Below are 26,758 nucleotides of genomic sequence, written 5' to 3' on the forward strand. Positions count from 1 at the left end.
GGAATTCATTGCCACAAACAGCGGTGGAGGCCAAGTCAGTGGGTAATTTTAAGGCAGAGATAGATTCTTGATTAGTATGGGTGTCAGAGGTTATGGGGAGAAAGCAGGAGAATGGGATTAGGAGGGAAAGATAAATCAGCTAAAATTGAATGGTGGAATAGACTTGATGGGCCGAATGGGCTACTACTGTTCCCATGACTTATGAATTAAAATGAAAAGAAACAGAATGAAAGAGCTGCTGATGTGGCTGCCTGTGGTTCATGTCCATATGGCTGCTGCAACTGTTTGCCAGACACACAACCACACACTGCAGTTTATTTCAACATCTGGCCGTAGAAATTCTATCTTCTTCGGATCACATGGAGAGCTATGTTCGCTTTTGGTCACCCTGCTATAGGAAGGACATCATTAAACTGGAAAGAGTGCAGACAAAATGTCTAGGAAGGAACTGCAGATGCTCGCTTAAACCGAAGATAGACACAAAATGCTGGAGTAATGCAGCGGGACAGGCAGCATCTCTGGAGAGAGGGAATGGGTGACGTTTCGAGTTGAGATCTTTCTTCAGACTGAGAGTCAGGGGAGAGGGAGCGTAGAGATGATTTACGAGGGTGTTGTCAGGACTCAAGGGCCTGAGCTACAGGGAGAGGTTGAGCACGCTAGGACTTTACTCCTTGGAGCGCAGGAGGGTGTGGGATGATTCTTATCGAGATGTATATAATCATGAGGGAATTGATAGGGTAGATGCACAGTCTTTTACCCAGGGTAGGGGAATGAAGAACCAGGGAATACAGGTTTAAAGTGAGAGGGGAAAGATTTAATAGGAACCTGAGGGGCAACATTTTCACTCTGAGCGTGGTGGGTGTATGGTATGAGCTGCGAGAGGAAGTGGTTGTGGCAGGGACTCTAACTATGTTTAAAACACATTTGAACAGGTGCATGGATGGCAAAGGTTGGGGCAAACATGGGTAAATGGGACAATTATATGTAAATATTAATAACAGCCATTGAAGGAGTATTATAAACTTTAGCACATTCCTGTAAACCATTGATTTCCTGTGAATGATTTGGTACTGCATTAAAAATGTATCAGCTTCATAACGCATCAACTGTACATTTCATGTGTCTATCTAAAATTCTCTTACAGCACACTATTGAACAGTCTCCACCACTGTAATCCACATGGAGAATTGGGCTGAGGTGCCTGTTTCCATGCTGTTTGACGCTATGTAACTCGGAAACACTTCCAAATAAGGTGAGTGATGATTGTCTTCTTTTATTCTCGGGCTGGTGTCCGTGGAATGATCGGCATAATCCCTGTCCCACCTCAGTCATCCCATCTCCCCGCTCCTGTCCAGCATAACATACAGAGGCTTGAAAGTGCGCACCACCAGACTCAGGAACAGCTTCTGCCCCTCTGTTATCAGGCTTGTGAACGGCCCTTCCATGAGCTAGAGTACTGTCCGATTCACCTCTACCCCATTGTGGACATTGGACTTTGTCTGTGGAACTGATGCTACAATGCTGAGAACTATATTCTGCACCCTGTATCTTCCCCTCTGCTCCACCTGTTGCAATGGAGTTTGACCTGATTGTAGTACAGTATTATCTGATCTGATTGGACAGAATGCACAACAAAGCTTTTCAATGTACCTCGATACACGTGACAATAATAAACCTGAACCTTGTTAACTCACTTTTTTAATGATGGTAATTCTGTAAAGTTTCTGTTACGTAAATGCAGTACATAATTATGCCTAGGATATTTCACAGGCGTTGAGTAAGTCATTACTCAACCACATTTCATGGAGCCGTTGAAGCTTTTCAACAGTGTTCTATTGTCATATGTCCCAAAACGAACAATGAAATGTTAAATCACCATTCCTCCCACTACCCCACCCCCCTTTTCACTTCCCCCCTCTGTCCGCTTCTACCTGTATCCCTTTCTCTGGCTTCACATTTCACTCATAGAGTCATAGAGTGATACAGTGTGGAAACAGGCACTTCGGCCCAACTTGCCTACACAGCCAACATGTTCCATCTGCACTAGTCCCACCTACCTGCATTTGTTCCATATCCCTCCAAACTTGTCCTATCCGTGTACCTGTCTAACTGCTTCTTAAATGTTGGGATAGTCCCAGCCTCAACTACCTCCTCTGGCAGCTTGTTCCATACACCACCACCCTTTGTGTGAAAAGGTTACCCCTCAGATTCCTTTTAAATCATTTCCCCTTCACCTTAAACCTATGCCCTCTGGTCCTCGATTCCCCTACTCTGAGCAAGAGACTCTGTGCATCTACCCAATCTATTCCTCTCATGATTTTATACACCTCTACATGATCACCCCTCATTCTCCTGCGCTCCAAGGAATAGAATCGCAGCCTACTCAATCTCACCCCAAAGCTCAGACCCTCGAGTCCTGACCTGCTGAGTTACTCCAGCACTCTGTGAAACGTCACCTATCCATGTTCTCCACAGATGCTGCCTGACCCACTGAGTTACTCCAGCACTCTGTGAAACGTCACCTATCCATGTTCTCCACAGATGCTGCCTGACCCACTGAGTTACTCCAGCACTCTGTGAAACGTCACCTATCCATGTTCTCCAGAGATGCTGCCTGACCCGCTGAGTTACTCCAGCACTCTGTGAAACGTCACCTATCCATGTTCTCCACAGATGCTGCCTGACCCGCTGAGTTACTCCAGCACTCTGTGAAACGTCACCCATCTATGTTCTCGAGAGATGCTGCCTGACCCGCTGAGTTACTCCAGCACTTTATTTCTCTTTTTCCTACCATGTACCTGTCCAAATACCTTTTAAATATTGTTATTAACTTTATTTATATGCTGTAACTGTAATTCTTTTTGTGCACAACCCGAAGGCATTGCCACTTTCATTTCACTGCACATCGTGTATGTGTATGTGACAAATAAATTTGACTTGACTTGACTTGACTATTGAACCTTCTCTGGCAGCTCGCTCAATGGACCAATCACCACCTGTGCAAAGTTGCCGCTCAAGTTCGTAGTAAATGTTCCTCTTCTGAGCTGAAACCTACTCCTCTAGTTGCTGGTTTTGTAAACCAGCATCTGCAGTTGCATTCATTTATATAAAACGCCTTGACCTTGAGCAGGATTCTGAGAATTATAGGATGCCACTTTTACTAGATCAATTAACTAGACGGCACAAAGTAAAGCACTTACAAGGTTTAACCATGACCCACAGGCACTGTTTCTGCACAAGCAAAACGTTCCAAGATGCAACAATTAGGCTCATACATCTGTTAGTGTCACCAACACAGCAATCTAATCTACATCAAAGAGATAATGTGCAGGATAAAATGAAGGGAGCAATCAGGCTCTGGTCATAAGCGGCCTGCTGTGGATGAATAGTAAGCACAGCTCAGAGAGCAGGGAGATGGAACAGTTGGATCATCTATTCTCCTTTCACGTGTGAAATTGCATTCTCGTGGCAAACGCATTGTTTTTGCTGTGTCTCCAATCAGCACAGGTTTACTCTGGTGCTTTAACATGCCCCGATAGCTCAGTGTAGGATCTGGGACCAGGCTGGTGATCAAGAAGAGGCCAGGCATGGGGAGGATTGAAGGCAAGCACAGGGCAGGCATGTGTGTGAGTATGTGTGTGTGTGAGTGAGTGTGTGAGAGTGTGTGCATTAGTGAGTGTGTGTGTGTGTGTGTGAGAGTGTATGTGTGAGTGAGTGTGTGCGCTAGTGAGAGAGTGTGTGAGTGAGTGTGTTGGTGTGTGTGGGAAAGTGTGCATTAGTGAATGCGTGTGTGTGAGAGTACATGTGTGAGTGTGAGTGAGTGTGTGAGAGTGTGTGTGTGTGTGAGTGCATGTGTGTGTGAGTGTGTGAGTGTGTACGTTAGTGAATGTGTGTGTGCGAGTGTGTTTGTGTGCGTTAGCGAGTGTGTGGGTGTGAGAGTGCGTGAGTGAGTGTGTGTGTGAGCGAGTATGTGTGTGTGATTGCTTGTGAGTGTGAGTGCGTGTGAGTGGGTGCGAATGTGAGTGTGAGTGCGTGTGTGTGAGAGCGTGTGCGTTAGTGAGTGTGTGTGTGAGAGTGTATGTGTGAGTGTGTGAGAGTGTGTTCGCCAGTGAGAGAGTGTGTGGGTGTGAGTGTGGGTGTGCGGTACTGAGTGTGTGTGAGAGAGAATGTGTGGGTGTGAGTGTGTGAGTGCATGTGTGAGTGAGTGTGTGAGTGAGTTTGTAAGAGTGTGTGCATTAGTGCGTGTGTGTGTGAGAGCATGAGTGAGTATGTGTGTGTGAAAGTGTGTGAAAGTGTGTGAGAGTGCGTGTGTGCGTAAGTGAGTAAGTGAGTATGTGAATGTGAGTGTGTGAGGGTGAATGCGTGCGTGCGCATGCATGTATATCTAAGTTATTTAGATCAGAAGGTCATAAGTGATAGGAGTAGAATTAGGCCATTCGGCCCATCAAGTCTACTCCGCCATTCAATCACGGCTGATCTCTCTCTCCCTCCGAACCCCATTCTCCTGCCTTCTCCCCGTAACCCCTGACACCCGTACTAATCAAGAATCTATCTATCTCTGCCTTAAAAATATCCACTGACTTGGCCTCCACAGCCGTCTGTGGCAAAGAATCCCACAGATTCACCACCCTCTGACTGCAGAAATTCCTCCTCATCTCATTCCTAAAGGAACGTCCTTTAATTCTGTGGCTGTGCCCTCTGGTCCTAGACTCTCCCACTAGTGGAAACATCCTCTCCACATCCACTCTATCGAAGCCTTCCACTATTCTGTATGTTTCATCCCCTCATTAGAAACATAGAAAATAGGTGCAGGAGGCCATTTGGCCCTTCAAGCCAGCACTGCCATTTATTGTGATCATGGCTGATCATCCACAATCAGTAACCCGTGCCTGCCTTCTCCCCATATCCCTTGATTCCACTAGCCCCTAGAGCTCTATCTAACTCTCTTTAAAATTCATCCAGTGAATTGGCCTCCACTGCCCTTTGTGGCAGAGAATTCCACAAATTCACAACTCTCTGGGCAAAAAAGTTTCTTCTCGCCTCAGTTTTAAATGGCCTCCCCTTTATTCTTAGACTGTGGCCCCTGGTTCTGGACTCCCCCAACATTGGGAACATTTTTCCTGCATCTAGCTTGACCAGTCCTTTTATAATTTTATATGTCTCTATAAGATCCCCTCTCATACTTCTAAATTCCAGTGAATACAAGCCCAGTCTTTCCAATCTTTCCTCATATGTCAGTCCCGCCATCCCGGGGATCAATCTCGTGAACGTACGCTGCACTGCCTCAATTACAAGGATGTCCTTCCTCAAATTAGGAGACCAAAACTGCACACAATACTCCAGATGTGGTCTCACCAGGGCCCTATACAACTGCAGAAGGACTTCTTTGCTCCTGTACCCAAATCCCCTTGTTATGAAGGCCAACATGCCATTAGCTTTCTTCACTGCCTGCTGTACCTGCACGCTTACTTTCAGCGACTGAAGTACAAGAACACCCAGGTCTCGCTGCACTTCCCCCTTACTTAATCTGACACCATTGAGATAATAATTTGCTTCCTTATTTTTGCCACCAAAGTGGATAACCTCACATTTATCTATATTATACTGCATCTGCCATGCATCTGCCCACTCACTCAACCTGTCCAAGTCACCCTGCAACCTCTTAACATCCTCTTCGTAGTTCACACTGCCACCCAGCTTTGTGTCATCCGCAAACTTGCTAGTGTTACTTCTAATTCCATCATCCAAATCATTAATATATATTGTAAACAGTTGCGGCCCCAACACCGAGCCTTGCGGCACTCCACTCGCCACTGCCTGCCATTCTGAAAAAGACCTGTTTATTCCTACTCTTTGCTTCCTGTCTGCCAACCAATTCTCTATCCATTTCAACATCCTACCCCCAATACCATGTGCTTTAATTTTGCTGACCAATCTCCTGAGAAGAACCCCATTCTTCTAAACTCTAGCAAGTACAGGCCCCGTGCCGACAAATGCTCGTCATAGGTTAACTTACTCATTCCTGGGATCGTTCTTGTAAACCTCCTCTGGACCCTCTCCAGAGCCAGCACATCCTTCCTCAGATATGGGGCCCAAAACTGCTCACAATACTCCAGATGCGGCCTGACCAGCACCTTATAGAGCCTCAGCATTACATCCCTGGTATTCCAGTCCTCTTGAAATAAATGCTAACATTGCGTTTGCTTTCTTTACCACTGATTCGACTTGCAGATTCACGTTTTGGGAATCCTGCACCAGCACTCCCAAGCCCCTTTGCACCTTTGATTTCTGGATTCTCTCCCCATTTAGAAAATAGCCTACGCCTTTATTCCAAATGCACGTCTCCACACTTTGCTCCATTATATTCCATCTGCCACTTCACTGCCCACTCTCCCAACCTGTCCAAGTCCTTCTGCAGAGTCCCTGCTTTCTCTACACTACCTGCCCCTCCACCTATTTTCGTATCATCTGCAAACTTGGCCACAAAGCCTTCAATCCCCTTGTCCAAATCATTAATCTACAAGGTGAAGAGTAGCTGCCCCAGCACCGAGCCCTGTGGAACTCCGCTAGTCACTGGCAGCCAACCAGAAACAGCCCCTTTACTGCCACTCCTTGTCTTCTGCCGTCCCGCCAACCTGCTGTCCACGCTGGTGTCTGCCCTTTGATACCGTGGGCTCATCTTCCTTCGCACCTTATCAAAAGCTTTCTGCAAATGTAAGTAAACATCATCTACTGACTCTCCCTTGTCTGTCCTGCTATTTACGTCTTCAAAGAATTCCAGCAAATTTGTCAAGCAAGATTGAAACATATAAGATTATTAAGGGATTTGACACATTAGAGGCAGGAAACATGTTCCCAATGTTGGGGGAATCCATAACCAGGGGCTACAGATTAAGAATAAGGGGTAGGCCATTTAGAACGGAGATGAGGAAAAACCTTTTCAGTCAGAGAGTTGTAAATCTGTGGAATTCTCTGCCTCAGAAGGCAGTGGAGGCCAATTCTCTGGATGCTTTCAAGAGAGAGCTCGATAGAGCTCTTAAAGATAGCGGAGTCAGGGGGTATGGGGAGAAGGCAGGAACGGGGTACTGATTGTGAATGATCAGCCATGATCACATTGAATGGCGGTGCTGGCTCGAAGGGCCGAATGGCCTCCTCCTGAACCTATTGTCTATTGTCTAAGATTGATTGAATGGCGGAGGTAACTAAAAAGGCTCCTTTACAAAGCGGTGCTGACGTTGGCCTATATTATCGTGAACTTCTACGTTCTCCGTAACCTCATTCTTTATAATGGACTCTAAAATCTTACCAAGCACTGAAGTCAGACTAACTGGCCTACAGCGCCCACTATTCTGCTTTGCTCCCTTCTTGTACAGTGGGGTAATATTGACCATTTCCCAATCATCTGGGACCACTCCTATCTCTAGTGATTCTTCAAATATCACTGTCAATGCCTCCACAATCTCCAAAGCCACCTCTTTCAGCACCCTAGGGTGCAGTCCATCCAGTCCAGGTGACTTATCCACCTTCAGCCCTTTCAGCTTCCCAGTACCTTCTCCCCAGTAATAGCCACTCCACTAACCCACCCCCTGACTCTCTTGAATTTCAGGCACGTTGTGGTTTCTTCCACTGTAAAGACTGATGCAAAAAGGTTATTCAACTCCTCTGCCATTTCTTTATTTCCCATTATAATTTCTCCTGCATCATTCTCCAGCGGTCCAACGTCCTCTTGCCTCTTTCTTGCTCTTTATACAACTGAAGAAACTCTTGCTATGCTTTTTTATATTATTGACTAGTTTACCTTCGTATTCCATCTTTTCTCCCTGTATTGCCTTTTTAGTTACCTTCTGAGATGAAGGGGTTGCCCCGTGCCTGGTGAGTGCCCTCCATCACAGTGATGAAGGGGTTGCCCCGTGCCTGGTGAGTGCCCTCCGTCACAGTGATGAAGGGGTTGCCCCGTGCCTGGTGAATGCTCTACTCCACAGTGATGAAGGGGTTGCCCCGTGCCTGGTGAATGCTCTATTCCACAGTGATGAAGGGGTTGCCCCGTGCCTGGTGAGTGCCCTCCATCACAGTGATGAAGGGGTTGCCCCGTGCCTGGTGAGTGCCCTCCATCACAGTGATGAAGGGGTTGCCCCGTGCCTGGTGAGTGCCCTCCGTCACAGTGATGAAGGGGTTGCCCCGTGCCTGGTGAATGCTCTACTCCACAGTGATGAAGGGGTTGCCCCGTGCCTGGTGAATGTTCTACTCCACAGTGATGAAGGGGTTGCCCCGTGCCTGGTGAATGTTCTACTCCATAATGATGAAGGGGTTGCCCCGTGCCTGGTGAGTGCCCTCCACCACAGTGATGTCAGTGACCACACAGCGATACTCAGGCACAAGGGAACCATTTCACATTGGCACGATTTTCAATTCAATTTCAATTTTCAATTTAAAATACTTTATTGGCATGATAAGATACATCATTATATTGCCAAAGTATAGAACATAACATACATATTTAAAATGCATGAACATAAAAACAAGTATACAATGCATGGGTCGATATGCCCCTGTACATATATATATATATTTTTTCTCTTTCTCTCTAAGGTCACAAGGTCATGTGACAGGAGCAGAATTAGGCCAAGTGACCCATCGAGTCTACTCTGCCATTCAATCATGGCTGATCTAGCTCTCCCTCCTAACCCCATTCTCCTGCCTTCTCCCCATAACCCGACTCCTGCATTAATCAACAATCTATCTATCTCTGCCTTAAAAATATCCACTGACTTGGCCTCCACAGCCGTCTGTGGCAAAGAATTCCACAGATTCACCACCCTCTGACTAAAGAAACTCCTCATGTCGTTCCTAAAGGCAGGTCCTATAATTGTGAGAGTCTGACCTCCTAGACGTGGCCTGCAGCCCCAGCTCGTCCCTCTGGAGACACTTGGAGGCACCTGGACTGTAACTTGTTGGGGACAGTGGGTCAGGCAGCATTCTCGGATAGATTCACTCACCTGAAACATTGGTTGTCTCTCCACAGACGCTGTCTTGATCCGTTGAATATCTCCAGCATGTTCTGATTGTATTTCAGATTCCCACCAACTGCTGTAGTTTACTTTACAGATACAGCATAGAAAGAGGTCCTTCGGCCCATTGAGTCCATGCCAACCCTCGATCACTCGTTCACACTAGTTCTATGTTGCCCCACGTTCTCATCCACTCCCTACACACTAGGGGCAACTTACAGAGGGCCAATTAACCTACAAACCTGCACATCTTTGGGATATGGGAGGAAACCAGAGCACCCGGAGAGAACCCATGCGGTCACAGGGAGAATGTGTAAACTCCACACTGACAGCACCCAAGATCGGGATGGAACCCGGGTCTGTGACGCTGTGAGGCAGCAGCTCTACCCGCTGCACCACTGTGTTGCCCTTACCTTTGCCTTTTGTTTTTAATGTCGCTGATGTTGCCATGGATTGTTAATATTCTGTGGCCAAATGTTCCAGGCCTCGCACAATAAACTAACCACAATGGCTGGATTTAGAAATGCCTCTAAAAGTGATAAATATTTATTTGGAAACAGAGTTGTTCCTTCAGCTGATTACTGGCCAGGAAGCAGATCCATAAATGGCAATTGTTGCCTATAGCCTATAGCGTAACATTAAAAATAACTAGTGTTTGGGACACTCCATCTTGGGGCCCATTCCTTCTCTCCACAGATGCTGACTGACCCGCTGAGTTACTCCAGCACTCTGTGAAACGTCACCTATCCATGTTCTCCACAGATGTTGCCTGACCCGCTGAGTTACTCCAGCACTCTGTGAAACGTCACCTATCCATGTTCTCCACAGATGCTGCCTGACCCGCTGAGTTACTCCAGCACTCTGTGAAACGTCACCTATCCATGTTCTCCACAGATGCTGCCTGACCCGCTGAGTTACTCCAGCATTTTGTGTTGACCTAGTGTTTGGGACAGGCAGGAGTAGCTAACATTTCTGTATTTACCGTGGGGCTCATGGCTGAAGGGTTGTGCTGGAGCCAGTGATTTCAGCAGAGGGAATGCCAGGAGAGTCATTGTAGAAGCAATTGAAGGTATCTATTCACAAAATGCTGGAGTAACTCAGCAGGTCAGGCAGCATCTCAGGAGGGAAGGAATCCGCTCCACCGCTGCTCCGTGCCGCCGGCCCGCCCGCACAGCACGAGGCCGAGTCCTGCGACGCCATTGCTGCCTCTCCTCATTGTAGAACCAAGATTAGGCAGCTCACAACCCAGCGCTATGAATATTGATTTGCCTAACTTCAAGTAATCATTTCAACCCGTCTCTCTCCGTCCCTCCCCAACTTAGTCATCGTACTAGTTTCACTGTTGAGCTTCACTGTCTGTACAATTTGTTATCACCTACCCCAAAACCAACAATAGACCATTGTGGGCTCCACCTTTCCTTCATCATTGGTGGTTTTTGCATATCTTTCATTCATATTTTCTGTGCACCTTCTATATCTCTCGTTCCCCTTTCCCCATATAACCATATAACATATAACCATATAACAATTACAGCATGGAAACAGGCCCGTTCGGCCCTACCAGTCCATGCCGACCACTTTCTCTGACCTAGTCTCATCTACCTGCTCTCAGACCATAACCCTCCAATCCCCTCCCATCCATATACCAATCCAATTTACTCTTAAATAATAAAATTGAGCCTGCCTCCACCACTTCCGCCGGAAGCTCATTCCACACAGCCACCACCCTCTGAGTAAAGAAGTTACCCCTCATGTTACCCCTAAACTTTTGTCCCTTAACTCATTACTCAGTCTGAAGGGTCTCGACCCGAAACGTCACCCATTCTTTCTCTCCAGTGATGCTGCCTGACCCGCTGAGTTACTCCAGCAATTTGTGTCCATCATCAGTGTAAACCAGTATTTGCAGTTCCTTCCTACACATATCTTCCGGTCCTGCTGAGCCGGATGGTTACATCGCACAGTGAACCGGCACAGATCTACTTGCACTTTATTCTGTTTTAAAACTGTTCTAATTTGTTTCATTGGGTTGTTTAAATTAATACTGACTAGCTAATTAATTTATTGCATTGTATGGGAGGCGCATTCCCAGTCTCGTTGTACCCCTGTACAATGACAATAAAGATATATTGTATTGTATTGTATTGTATTGTAATCAACAAGATCCAGGACTTATGACACTTTCACGCTGACCTACGGACCAAAGCTAAACTCAGCACTTGTACAATGTTTCCCATGGTCAGTGATGGATGAGCCAAACATACCTCCCGTCAACCGGTTGTAAGCAACAGCAAACTGCGTGACAGTGTATCAACTTGCTTGTTCAATAACCCAGTGTCAGGAAGATGGACTCACCAGCCGTTTGATGACCCTGAGTAGAAGTTTCTGCTGCTTTGGCTGTCTGCTGCTTCTCAGTGCTTCAGCAAGCGAGGCCACATTTTCTGGGGTGAGGCTCTGATGCTGTTCACCTCCGTACAGCTGCACCATGAGGGACAGGGACAGCAGAGCACTCTCACTTACATCCGAATCCTCACTGCAGATCTGAACATTGATGCAGCTGATTATAACATCTAGCACCAAACATCCCGCCCACCCAAGCAGCCCCATCCCCAGGAGCTGCTACAACAAGGCACACACACATACTGCATCTTGACACCTCTCCTTCATGCACTTCAAAACTGCTCTCGAGATCTTTCCCAGTTGCACCTCCTCTCCAATTCCACAGGGAAATCAAATCACTTTCTCTATGGTGCGCCTGTCATTCTTAAAATTCATCTTCAACTTAAACAATGGGAATATTAGAGTCATACCGTCATAGAGTCATCAGCACAACTTGCCCCACACTGACCACCATGCCCCATCTACACTAGTCCCACACTGACCACCATGCCCCATCTACACTAGTCCCACACTGACCACCATGCCCCATCTACACTAGTCCCACACTGACCACCATGCCCCATCTACACTAGCCCCACACTGACCACCATGCCCCATCTACACTAGTCCCACACTGACCACCATGCCCCATCTACACTAGTCCCACACTGACCACCATGCCCCATCTACACTAGTCCCACACTGACCACCATACCCCATCTACACTAGTCCCACACTGACCACCATGCCCCGTCTACACTAGTCCCACACTGACCACCATGCCCCATCTACACTAGTCCCACACTGACCACCATGCCCCATCTACACTAGTCCCACACTGACCACCATGCCCCATCTACACTAGTCCCACACTGACCACCATGCCCCATCTACACTAGTCCCACACTGACCACCATGCCCCATCTACACTAGTCCCACGCTGACCACCATGCCCCATCTACACTAGTCCCACGCTGACCACCATGCCCCATCTACACTAGTCCCACCCTGACCACCATGCCCCATCTACACTAGTCCCACACTGACCACCATGCCCCATCTACACTAGTCCCACACTGACCACCATGCCCCATCTACACTAGTCCCACGCTGACCACCATGCCCCATCTACACTAGTCCCACGCTGACCACCATGCCCCATCTACACTAGTCCCACACTGACCACCATGCCCCATCTACACTAGTCCCACGCTGACCACCATGCCCCATCTACACTAGTCCCACGCTGACCACCATGCCCCATCTACACTAGTCCCACGCTGACCACCATGCCCCATCTACACTAGTCCCACGCTGACCACCATGCCCCATCTACACTAGTCCCACACTGACCACCATGCCCCATCTACACTAGTCCCACACTGACCACCATGCCCCATCTACACTAGTCCCACGCTGACCACCATGCCCCATCTACACTAGTCCCACACTGACCACCATGCCCCATCTACACTAGTCCCACCCACCCACACTGACCAACATGCCCCATCTACACTAGTCCCACGCTGACCACCATGCCCCATCTACACTAGTCCCACACTGACCACCATGCCCCATCTACACTAGTCCCACACTGACCACCATGCCCCATCTACACTAGCCCCACACCGACCAACATGCCCCATCTACACTAGTCCCACGATGACCACCATGCCCCATCTACACTAGTCCCACACTGACCACCATGCCCCATCTACACTAGTCCCACCCACCCACACTGACCACCATGCCCCATCTACACTAGTCCCACACTGACCACCATGCCCCATCTACACTAGTCCCACGCTGACCACCATGCCCCATCTACACTAGTCCCACACTGACCACCATGCCCCATCTACACTAGTCCCACGCTGACCACCATGCCCCATCTACACTAGTCCCACTCTGACCACCATGCCCCATCTACACTAGTCCCACACTGACCACCATGCCCCATCTACACTAGTCCCACACTGACCACCATGCCCCATCTACACTAGTCCCACACTGACCACCATGCCCCATCTACACTAGTCCCACACTGACCACCATGCCACATCTACACTAGTCCCACGCTGACCACCATGCCCCATCTACACTAGTCCCACACTGACCACCATGCCCCATCTACACTAGTCCCACACTGACCACCATGCCCCATCTACACTAGTCCCACGCTGACCACCATGCCCTATCTACACTAGTCCCACGCTGACCACCATGCCCCATCTACACTAGTCCCACACTGACCACCATGCCCCATCTACACTAGTCCCACGCTGACCACCATGCCCCATCTACACTAGTCCCACACTGACCACCATGCCCCATCTACACTAGTCCCACCCACCCACACTGACCAACATGCCCCATCTACACTAGTCCCACGCTGACCACCATGCCCCATCTACACTAGTCCCACACTGACCACCATGCCCCATCTACACTAGTCCCACACTGACCACCATGCCCCATCTACACTAGTCCCACACTGACCACCATGCCCCATCTACACTAGTCCCACCCACCCACACTGACCACCATGCCCCATCTACACTAGTCCCACGCTGACCACCATGCCCCATCTACACTAGTCCCACACTGACCACCATGCCCCATCTACACTAGTCCCACACTGACCACCATGCCCCATCTACACTAGCCCCACACCGACCAACATGCCCCATCTACACTAGTCCCACGCTGACCACCATGCCCCATCTACACTAGTCCCACACTGACCACCATGCCCCATCTACACTAGTCCCACGCTGACCACCATGCCCCATCTACACTAGTCCCACACTGACCACCATGCCCCATCTACACTAGTCCCACACTGACCACCGTGCCCCATCTACACTAGTCCCACACTGACCACCATGCCCCATCTACACTAGTCCCACACTGACCACCATGCCCCATCTACACTAGTCCCACCCACCCACACTGACCACCATGCCCCATCTACACTAGTCCCACACTGACCACCATGCCCCATCTACACTAGTCCCACGCTGACCACCATGCCCCATCTACACTAGTCCCACACTGACCACCATGCCCCATCTACACTAGTCCCACGCTGACCACCATGCCCCATCTACACTAGTCCCACACTGACCACCATGCCCCATCTACACTAGTCCCACACTGACCACCATGCCCCATCTACACTAGTCCCCCACTGACCACCATGCCCCATCTACACTAGTCCCACCCACCCACACTGACCAACATGCCCCATCTACACTAGTCCCACACCGACCAACATGCCCCATCTACACTAGTCCCACACTGACCACCATGCCCCATCTACACTAGTCCCACGCTGACCACCATGCCCCATCTACACTAGTCCCACACTGACCACCGTGCCCCATCTACACTAGTCCCACACTGACCACCATGCCCCATCTACACTAGTCCCACACTGACCACCATGCCCCATCTACACTAGTCCCACACTGACCACCATGCCCCATCTACACTAGTCCCACACTGACCACCATGCCCCATCTACACTAGTCCCACGCTGACCACCATGCCCCATCTACACTAGTCCCACGCTGACCACCATGCCCCATCTACACTAGTCCCACACTGACCACCATGCCCCATCTACACTAGTCCCACACTGACCACCATGCCCCATCTACACTAGTCCCACGCTGACCACCATGCTCCATCTACACTAGTCCCACACTGACCACCATGCCCCATCTACACTAGTCCCACACTGACCACCATGCCCCATCTACACTAGTCCCACACTGACCACCATGCCCCATCTACACTAGTCCCACACCTACCAACATGCCCCATCTACACTAGTCCCACACCGACCAACATGCCCCATCTACACTAGTCCCACACTGACCAACGTGTCCCATCTACACTAGTCCCACCCACCCACACCGACCAACATGCCCCATCTACACTAGTCCCACCCACCCACACCGACCAACATGCCCCATCTACACTAGTCCCACACTGACCACCATGCCCCATCTACATTAGTCCCACACTGACCACCATGCCCCATCTACACTAGTCCCACACTGACCACCATGCCCCATCTACACCAGTCCCACACTGACCACCATGCCCCATCTACACTAGTCCCACACCGACCAACATGCCCCATCTACACTAGTCCCACACCGACCAACATGCCCCATCTACACTAGTCCCACACTGACCAACATGTCCCATCTACACTAGTCCCACCCACCCACACCGACCAACATGCCCCATCTACACTAGTCCCACCCACCCACACCGACCAACATGCCCCATCTATACTAGTCCCACACCGACCAACATGCCCCATCTACACTAGTCCCACACCGACCAACATGCCCCATCTACACTAGTCCCACACCGACCAACATGCCCCATCTACACTAGTCCCACACCGACCAACATGCCCCATCTACACAAGTCCCACCCACCCACACCGACCAACATGCCCCATCTACACTAGTCCCACACTGACCAACATGCCCCATCTACACTAGTCCCACACTGACCAACATGCCCCATCTACACTAGTCCCACCCACCCACACCGATCAACATGCCCCATCTACACTAGTCCCACCCACCCACACCGACCAACATGCCCCATCTACACTAGTCCCACGCTGACCACCATGCCCCATCTACACTAGTCCCACACTGACCACCATGCCCCATCTACACTAGTCCCACACTGACCACCATGCCCCATCTACACTAGTCCCACACTGACCACCATGCCCCATCTACACTAGTCCCACCCACCCACACTGACCAACATGCCCCATCTACACTAGTCCCACGCTGACCACCATGCCCCATCTACACTAGTCCCACACTGACCACCATGCCCCATCTACACTAGTCCCACACTGACCACCATGCCCCATCTACACTAGCCCCACACCGACCAACATGCCCCATCTACACTAGTCCCACGCTGACCACCATGCCCCATCTACACTAGTCCCACACTGACCACCATGCCCCATCTACACTAGTCCCACGCTGACCACCATGCCCCATCTACACTAGTCCCACACTGACCACCATGCCCCATCTACACTAGTCCCACACTGACCACCGTGCCCCATCTACACTAGCCCCACACCGACCAACATGCCCCATCTACACTAGTCCCACGCTGACCACCATGCCCCATCTACACTAGTCCCACACTGACCACCATGCCCCATCTACACTAGTCCCACGCTGACCACCATGCCCCATCTACACTAGTCCCACACTGACCACCATGCCCCATCTACACTAGTCCCACACTGACCACCATGCCCCATCTACACTAGTCCCACCCACCCACACTGACCACCATGCCCCATCTACACTAGTCCCACACTGACCACCATGCCCCATCTACACTAGTCCCACGCTGACCACCATGCCCCATCTACACTAGTCCCACACTGACCACCATGCCCCATCTACACTAGTCCCACGCTGACCACCATGCCCCATCTACACTAGTCCCACACTGACCACCATGCCCCATCTACACTAGTCCCACACTGACCACCATGCCCCATCTACACTAGTCCCCCACTGACCACCATGCCCCATCTACACTAGTCCCACCCACCCACACTGACCAACATGCCCCATCTACACTAGTCCCACACCGACCAACATGCCCCATCTACACTAGTCCCACACTGACCACCATGCCCCATCTACACTAGTCCCACGCTGACCACCATGCCCCATCTACACTAGTCCCACACTGACCACCATGCCCCATCTACACTAGTCCCACACTGACCACCATGCCCCATCTACACTAGTCCCACACTGACCACCATGCCCCATCTACACTAGTCCCACACTGACCACCATGCCCCATCTACACTAGTCCCACACAGACCACCATGCCCCATCTACACTAGTCCCACGCTGACCACCATGCCCCATCTACACTAGTCCCACACTGACCACCATGCCCCATCTACACTAGTCCCACCCACCCACACTGACCAACATGCCCCATCTACACTAGTCCCACACCGACCAACATGCCCCATCTACACTAGTCCCACACTGACCACCATGCCCCATCTACACTAGTCCCACGCTGACCACCATGCCCCATCTACACTAGTCCCACACTGACCACCATGCCCCATCTACACTAGTCCCACACTGACCACCATGCCCCATCTACACTAGTCCCACACTGACCACCATGCCCCATCTACACTAGTCCCACACTGACCACCATGCCCCATCTACACTAGTCCCACACTGACCACCATGCCCCATCTACACTAGTCCCACGCTGACCACCATGCTCCATCTACACTAGTCCCACACTGACCACCATGCCCCATCTACACTAGTCCCACACTGACCACCATGCCCCATCTACACTAGTCCCACACTGACCACCATGCCCCATCTACACTAGTCCCACACCTACCAACATGCCCCATCTACACTAGTCCCACACCGACCAACATGCCCCATCTACACTAGTCCCACACTGACCAACGTGTCCCATCTACACTAGTCCCACCCACCCACACCGACCAACATGCCCCATCTACACTAGTCCCACCCACCCACACCGACCAACATGCCCCATCTACACTAGTCCCACACTGACCACCATGCCCCATCTACATTAGTCCCACACTGACCACCATGCCCCATCTACACTAGTCCCACACTGACCACCATGCCCCATCTACACCAGTCCCACACTGACCACCATGCCCCATCTACACTAGTCCCACACCGACCAACATGCCCCATCTACACTAGTCCCACACCGACCAACATGCCCCATCTACACTAGTCCCACACTGACCAACATGTCCCATCTACACTAGTCCCACCCACCCACACCGACCAACATGCCCCATCTACACTAGTCCCACCCACCCACACCGACCAACATGCCCCATCTATACTAGTCCCACACCGACCAACATGCCCCATCTACACTAGTCCCACACCGACCAACATGCCCCATCTACACTAGTCCCACACCGACCAACATGCCCCATCTACACTAGTCCCACACCGACCAACATGCCCCATCTACACAAGTCCCACCCACCCACACCGACCAACATGCCCCATCTACACTAGTCCCACACTGACCAACATGCCCCATCTACACTAGTCCCACACTGACCAACATGCCCCATCTACACTAGTCCCACCCACCCACACCGATCAACATGCCCCATCTACACTAGTCCCACCCACCCACACCGACCAACATGCCCCATCTACACTAGTCCCACGCTGACCACCATGCCCCATCTACACTAGTCCCACACTGACCACCATGCCCCATCTACACTAGTCCCACACTGACCACCATGCCCCATCTACACTAGTCCCACACTGACCACCATGCCCCATCTACACTAGTCCCACCCACCCACACTGACCAACATGCCCCATCTACACTAGTCCCACGCTGACCACCATGCCCCATCTACACTAGTCCCACACTGACCACCATGCCCCATCTACACTAGTCCCACACTGACCACCATGCCCCATCTACACTAGCCCCACACCGACCAACATGCCCCATCTACACTAGTCCCACGCTGACCACCATGCCCCATCTACACTAGTCCCACACTGACCACCATGCCCCATCTACACTAGTCCCACGCTGACCACCATGCCCCATCTACACTAGTCCCACACTGACCACCATGCCCCATCTACACTAGTCCCACACTGACCACCGTGCCCCATCTACACTAGTCCCACACTGACCACCATGCCCCATCTACACTAGTCCCACACTGACCACCATGCCCCATCTACACTAGTCCCACCCACCCACACTGACCACCATGCCCCATCTACACTAGTCCCACACTGACCACCATGCCCCATCTACACTAGTCCCACGCTGACCACCATGCCCCATCTACACTAGTCCCACACTGACCACCATGCCCCATCTACACTAGTCCCACGCTGACCACCATGCCCCATCTACACTAGTCCCACACTGACCACCATGCCCCATCTACACTAGTCCCACACTGACCACCATGCCCCATCTACACTAGTCCCCCACTGACCACCATGCCCCATCTACACTAGTCCCACCCACCCACACTGACCAACATGCCCCATCTACACTAGTCCCACACCGACCAACATGCCCCATCTACACTAGTCCCACACTGACCACCATGCCCCATCTACACTAGTCCCACGCTGACCACCATGCCCCATCTACACTAGTCCCACACTGACCACCATGCCCCATCTACACTAGTCCCACACTGACCACCATGCCCCATCTACACTAGTCCCACACTGACCACCATGCCCCATCTACACTAGTCCCACACTGACCACCATGCCCCATCTACACTAGTCCCACACAGACCACCATGCCCCATCTACACTAGTCCCACGCTGACCACCATGCCCCATCTACACTAGTCCCACACTGACCACCATGCCCCATCTACACTAGTCCCACCCACCCACACTGACCAACATGCCCCATCTACACTAGTCCCACACCGACCAACATGCCCCATCTACACTAGTCCCACACTGACCACCATGCCCCATCTACACTAGTCCCACGCTGACCACCATGCCCCATCTACACTAGTCCCACACTGACCACCATGCCCCATCTACACTAGTCCCACACTGACCACCATGCCCCATCTACACTAGTCCCACACTGACCACCATGCCCCATCTACACTAGTCCCACACTGACCACCATGCCCCATCTACACTAGTCCCACACTGACCACCATGCCCCATCTACACTAGTCCCACGCTGACCACCATGCTCCATCTACACTAGTCCCACACTGACCACCATGCCCCATCTACACTAGTCCCACACTGACCACCATGCCCCATCTACACTAGTCCCACACTGACCACCATGCCCCATCTACACTAGTCCCACACCTACCAACATGCCCCATCTACACTAGTCCCACACCGACCAACATGCCCCATCTACACTAGTCCCACACTGACCAACGTGTCCCATCTACACTAGTCCCACCCACCCACACCGACCAACATGCCCCATCTACACTAGTCCCACCCACCCACACCGACCAACATGCCCCATCTACACTAGTCCCACACTGACCACCATGCCCCATCTACATTAGTCCCACACTGACCACCATGCCCCATCTACACTAGTCCCACACTGACCACCATGCCCCATCTACACCAGTCCCACACTGACCACCATGCCCCATCTACACTAGTCCCACACCGACCAACATGCCCCATCTACACTAGTCCCACACCGACCAACATGCCCCATCTACACAAGTCCCACCCACCCACACCGACCAACATGCCCCATCTACACTAGTCCCACACTGACCAACATGCCCCATCTACACTAGTCCCACACTGACCAACATGCCCCATCTACACTAGTCCCACCCACCCACACCGATCAACATGCCCCATCTACACTAGTCCCACCCACCCACACCGACCAACATGCCCCATCTACACTAGTCCCACGCTGACCACCATGCCCCATCTACACTAGTCCCACACTGACCACCATGCCCCATCTACACTAGTCCCACACTGACCACCATGCCCCATCTACACTAGTCCCACACTGACCACCATGCCCCATCTACACTAGTCCCACCCACCCACACTGACCAACATGCCCCATCTACACTAGTCCCACGCTGACCACCATGCCCCATCTACACTAGTCCCACACTGACCACCATGCCCCATCTACACTAGTCCCACACTGACCACCATGCCCCATCTACACTAGCCCCACACCGACCAACATGCCCCATCTACACTAGTCCCACGCTGACCACCATGCCCCATCTACACTAGTCCCACACTGACCACCATGCCCCATCTACACTAGTCCCACGCTGACCACCATGCCCCATCTACACTAGTCCCACACTGACCACCATGCCCCATCTACACTAGTCCCACACTGACCACCGTGCCCCATCTACACTAGTCCCACACTGACCACCATGCCCCATCTACACTAGTCCCACACTGACCACCATGCCCCATCTACACTAGTCCCACCCACCCACACTGACCACCATGCCCCATCTACACTAGTCCCACACTGACCACCATGCCCCATCTACACTAGTCCCACGCTGACCACCATGCCCCATCTACACTAGTCCCACACTGACCACCATGCCCCATCTACACTAGTCCCACGCTGACCACCATGCCCCATCTACACTAGTCCCACACTGACCACCATGCCCCATCTACACTAGTCCCACACTGACCACCATGCCCCATCTACACTAGTCCCCCACTGACCACCATGCCCCATCTACACTAGTCCCACCCACCCACACTGACCAACATGCCCCATCTACACTAGTCCCACACCGACCAACATGCCCCATCTACACTAGTCCCACACTGACCACCATGCCCCATCTACACTAGTCCCACGCTGACCACCATGCCCCATCTACACTAGTCCCACACTGACCACCATGCCCCATCTACACTAGTCCCACACTGACCACCATGCCCCATCTACACTAGTCCCACACTGACCACCATGCCCCATCTACACTAGTCCCACACTGACCACCATGCCCCATCTACACTAGTCCCACACAGACCACCATGCCCCATCTACACTAGTCCCACGCTGACCACCATGCCCCATCTACACTAGTCCCACACTGACCACCATGCCCCATCTACACTAGTCCCACCCACCCACACTGACCAACATGCCCCATCTACACTAGTCCCACACCGACCAACATGCCCCATCTACACTAGTCCCACACTGACCACCATGCCCCATCTACACTAGTCCCACGCTGACCACCATGCCCCATCTACACTAGTCCCACACTGACCACCATGCCCCATCTACACTAGTCCCACACTGACCACCATGCCCCATCTACACTAGTCCCACACTGACCACCATGCCCCATCTACACTAGTCCCACACTGACCACCATGCCCCATCTACACTAGTCCCACACTGACCACCATGCCCCATCTACACTAGTCCCACGCTGACCACCATGCTCCATCTACACTAGTCCCACACTGACCACCATGCCCCATCTACACTAGTCCCACACTGACCACCATGCCCCATCTACACTAGTCCCACACTGACCACCATGCCCCATCTACACTAGTCCCACACCTACCAACATGCCCCATCTACACTAGTCCCACACCGACCAACATGCCCCATCTACACTAGTCCCACACTGACCAACGTGTCCCATCTACACTAGTCCCACCCACCCACACCGACCAACATGCCCCATCTACACTAGTCCCACCCACCCACACCGACCAACATGCCCCATCTACACTAGTCCCACACTGACCACCATGCCCCATCTACATTAGTCCCACACTGACCACCATGCCCCATCTACACTAGTCCCACACTGACCACCATGCCCCATCTACACCAGTCCCACACTGACCACCATGCCCCATCTACACTAGTCCCACACCGACCAACATGCCCCATCTACACTAGTCCCACACCGACCAACATGCCCCATCTACACTAGTCCCACACTGACCAACATGTCCCATCTACACTAGTCCCACCCACCCACACCGACCAACATGCCCCATCTACACTAGTCCCACCCACCCACACCGACCAACATGCCCCATCTATACTAGTCCCACACCGACCAACATGCCCCATCTACACTAGTCCCACACCGACCAACATGCCCCATCTACACTAGTCCCACACCGACCAACATGCCCCATCTACACTAGTCCCACACCGACCAACATGCCCCATCTACACAAGTCCCACCCACCCACACCGACCAACATGCCCCATCTACACTAGTCCCACACTGACCAACATGCCCCATCTACACTAGTCCCACACTGACCAACATGCCCCATCTACACTAGTCCCACCCACCCACACCGACCAACATGCCCCATCTACACTAGTCCCACCCACCCACACCGACCAACATGCCCCATCTACACTAGTCCCACCCACCCACACCGACCACCATGCCCCATCTACACTAGTCCCACCCACCCACACCGACCAACATGCCCCATCTACACTAGTCCCACCCACCCACACCGACCAACATGCCCCATCTACACTAGTCCCACCCACCCACACCGACCAACATGCCCCATCTACACTAGTCCCACCCACCCACACCGACCAACATGCCCCATCTACACTAGTCCCACCCACCCACACCGACCAACATGCCCCATCTACACTAGTCCCACCCACCCACACCGACCAACATGCCCCATCTACACTAGTCCCACCCACCCACACCGACCAACATGCCCCATCTACACTAGTCCCACCCACCCACACCGACCAACATGCCCCATCTACACTAGTCCCACCCACCAACACCGAACAACTTGCCCCATCTACACTAGTCCCACCTTGCCCACACCGACCAACATGCCCCATCTACACTAGTCCCACCTTGCCCACACCGACCAACATGCCCCATCTACACTAGTCTCACCTTGCCCACACTGACCAACATGCCCCATCTACACCAGTCCCACCTTGCCCACACCGCCCAACATGCCCCATCTACACTAGTCCCACCCGCCCGCATTTCACCCATTTTCCTCTGAACCTGTCCTATCTATGAACCTGTCCAAGTATCTTTTATCTGTTGTTATTGTACCTGCCTTGACTACATCCACTGGCAGCTTGTTTCATACACCCACCACCCTCAGTGTGGAAAGGTTTCCCCTCAGGTTCCCATAGAAGCTTTAACGAAGGACATTCTAGCCCTCACCCAGCCTGACATATGAACCAGTGCCTTGTGCATCGTACATGACGATACGATGGGGATTACAGACGTTGGAATCGGGTCACTACTGGGGCTGCTACTCTTCACGGTGTAATAATTTGGATGAGGGGATTAAAGGTTTTGAGCCCAATTATACAGCTAGGTGGAGGGGCAGGTAGTGTTGGGAAAGCAGGGACTCTACAGAAGGACTTGGACAGGTTGGGAGACAATAGGCAATAGACAATAGGTGCAGGAGGAGGCCATTCGGCCCTTCAAGCCAGCACCACCATTCAATGTGATCATGGCTGATCATTCTCAATCAGTACCCCGTTCTTGCCTTCTCCCCATACCCCCTGACTCCGCTATCCTTAAGAGCTCTATCTAGCTCTCTCTTGAATACATTCAGAGAACTGGCCTCCACTGCCTTCTGAGGCAGAGAATTCCACAGATTCACAACTCACTGACTGAAAAGTCTTTCCTCATCTCCATTCTAAATGGCCTACCCCTTATTCTTAAACTGTGGGAGAGTGGGCAGAGAAGTGATAGATGGAATATAGTGGAGCAAAGTGTGGAGTCATGCATTTTGGTAGTAGGAATAAAGGTGTAGACTATTTTCTAAATGGGAAGAGAATTTAGAAATCGGAGTTGTAAAGCTGCTGGTGCATAATTTGCAAGTGGAATCAGTAGTAAGGAAGGTGGATGCAATCCTTGGATTTATTACGAGAGCACTAGAATATAAAAACAGGGATGTAATGCTGAGGCTCTATAAGGTGCTGGGCAGGCGGCATTTTGAGTATTGTGAGCAGTTTTGGGCCCCATATCTGAGGAAGGATGTGCTGGTTCTGGAGAGGGTCCAGAGGAGGTTTACAAGAAAGGTTTAAACAGAACTGTCCCGGCAGACCCATTGACCAATCCTTCATCCACCAACATTTCCGTCACCTACAACGGGACCCCACCACTGGCCGTATCTTCCCATCCCCTCCCCTCTCCGCTTTCCGCAGAGACCGTTCCCTCCGTAACTCCCTGGTACACTCGTCCCTTCCTACCCAAACCACCCCAACCCCGGGCACTTTCCCCTGCAACCGCACGAGATGCAACACCTGTCCCTTTACCTCCCCCCTCAACTCCATCCAAGGACCCAAACAGTCTTACCAGGTGGCGGCGCTGCCCTGCAGCTACGGCTCGCCGGCAGACTGTTTGTCTTTCTTCTTTTCTTGTCTATTTGTTAGTGTTAGATGTATGAAATAGTCTATCTTTAGCTGTGTATATGTGGGGGGTGGTGGGGGGGTGGGGGAAACCTTTAAAAATCTCTTCCTCAACGGAGATGCGACCCTTTCCGGGTCGTATCTCCGTTTGCGCTGGAAAAAATAAACGCGGGGCCTTCCATCGCCCGCGGGGCCTTCCATCGCCCGGTGCGGCTCGGCCGCTGGACTTAACAGTGCCTGGTGCGGCTCGGCCGCAGGGCCTTCCATCGCCCGGCGCGGCTCGGCCGCAGGGCCTTCTGCGCACGGTACGGCCGCGGGGCCTTCCATCGCCCGGCTCGGCCGCGGGATGTTTCAGCGCCCGGTGCGGCTCGGCCGCGGGGACTTGGGCGTGGGGAAGAGAGCGGAAGTTTTGTTGCCTCCATCACAGTGAGGGGGTGTTTGGAGTCACTGTGATGGATGTTTGTGTTGGGGTTATGTGTCTTGTGTTTCTTTTTTTGTGTGACTGCTGGTAACGTAATTTCGTTCGGTACCTCGGTACCGAATAACAAATAAAGGCTCTGTATTCTGTATTCTGTACAAAGATTCACCTGCACCTCCTCCAACCTCATCTATTGCATCCGCTGCTCTAGATGTCAACTTATTTACATCGGCGAAACCAAGCGCAGGCTCGGCGATCGCTTCGCTGAACACCTGCACTCGGTCCGCATTGACCAAACTGATCTCCTGGTGGCTGAGCACTTCAACTCCCCCTCCCATTCCCAGTCTGACCTTTCTGTCATGGGCCTCCTCCAGTGCCATAGTGTGGCCCACCGGAAATTGGAGGAACAGCACCTCATATTTCGCCTGGGCAGTTTGCAGCCCAGTGGTATGAACATCGACTTCTCCAACTTTAGATAGTTCCTCTGTCCCTCTCTTCCCCTCCCCCTTCCCAGATCTCCCTCTATCTTCTTGTCTCCACCTATATCCTTCCTTTGTCCCGGCCCCCCTGACATCTGTCTGAAGAAGGGTCTCGACCCAAAATGTCACCCATTCCTTCTCTCCCGAGATGCTGCCTGACCTGCTGAGTTACTCCAGCATTTTGTGAATAAAAACCTTCGATTTGTACCAGCATCTGCAGTTATCTTCTTATATTATTTTACAAGAATGATCCCAGGAATGAGTGGGTTAACATATGATGAGCGTTTGACGGCACTGGGCCTGTACTCACTGGAGTTTAGAAGGATGAGGGGGGACCTCATTGAAGGTATCACAAAATTCTGGAGTAACTCAGCAGGTCAGGCAGCATCTCAGGAGAGAAAGAATGGGTGACTTTTCGGGTCAAGACCCTTCTTCAGACTGATGGGGGACCTCAT

General features: G+C 51.8%; 1 protein-coding gene across 3 annotated transcripts in view; it reads right to left on the minus strand.

Moving 5' to 3' along the window:
* The window catches only part of ulk4 (unc-51 like kinase 4), a 434,415-nt gene that overhangs the window by 57,314 nt on the left and 350,343 nt on the right, over positions 1-26,758 (minus strand). For all 3 annotated transcript variants that reach the window (XM_078413782.1, XM_078413790.1, XM_078413774.1), the window contains one exon: positions 11,361-11,546. In XM_078413782.1, coding sequence (XP_078269908.1) covers positions 11,361-11,546 — 186 coding nt within the window. The remainder of the gene's footprint in view (positions 1-11,360; positions 11,547-26,758) is intronic.

This window comes from Rhinoraja longicauda, chromosome 2 (genome assembly GCF_053455715.1).
Source record: "Rhinoraja longicauda isolate Sanriku21f chromosome 2, sRhiLon1.1, whole genome shotgun sequence".
NCBI classification, from domain to species: Eukaryota; Metazoa; Chordata; class Chondrichthyes; order Rajiformes; family Arhynchobatidae; genus Rhinoraja; species Rhinoraja longicauda.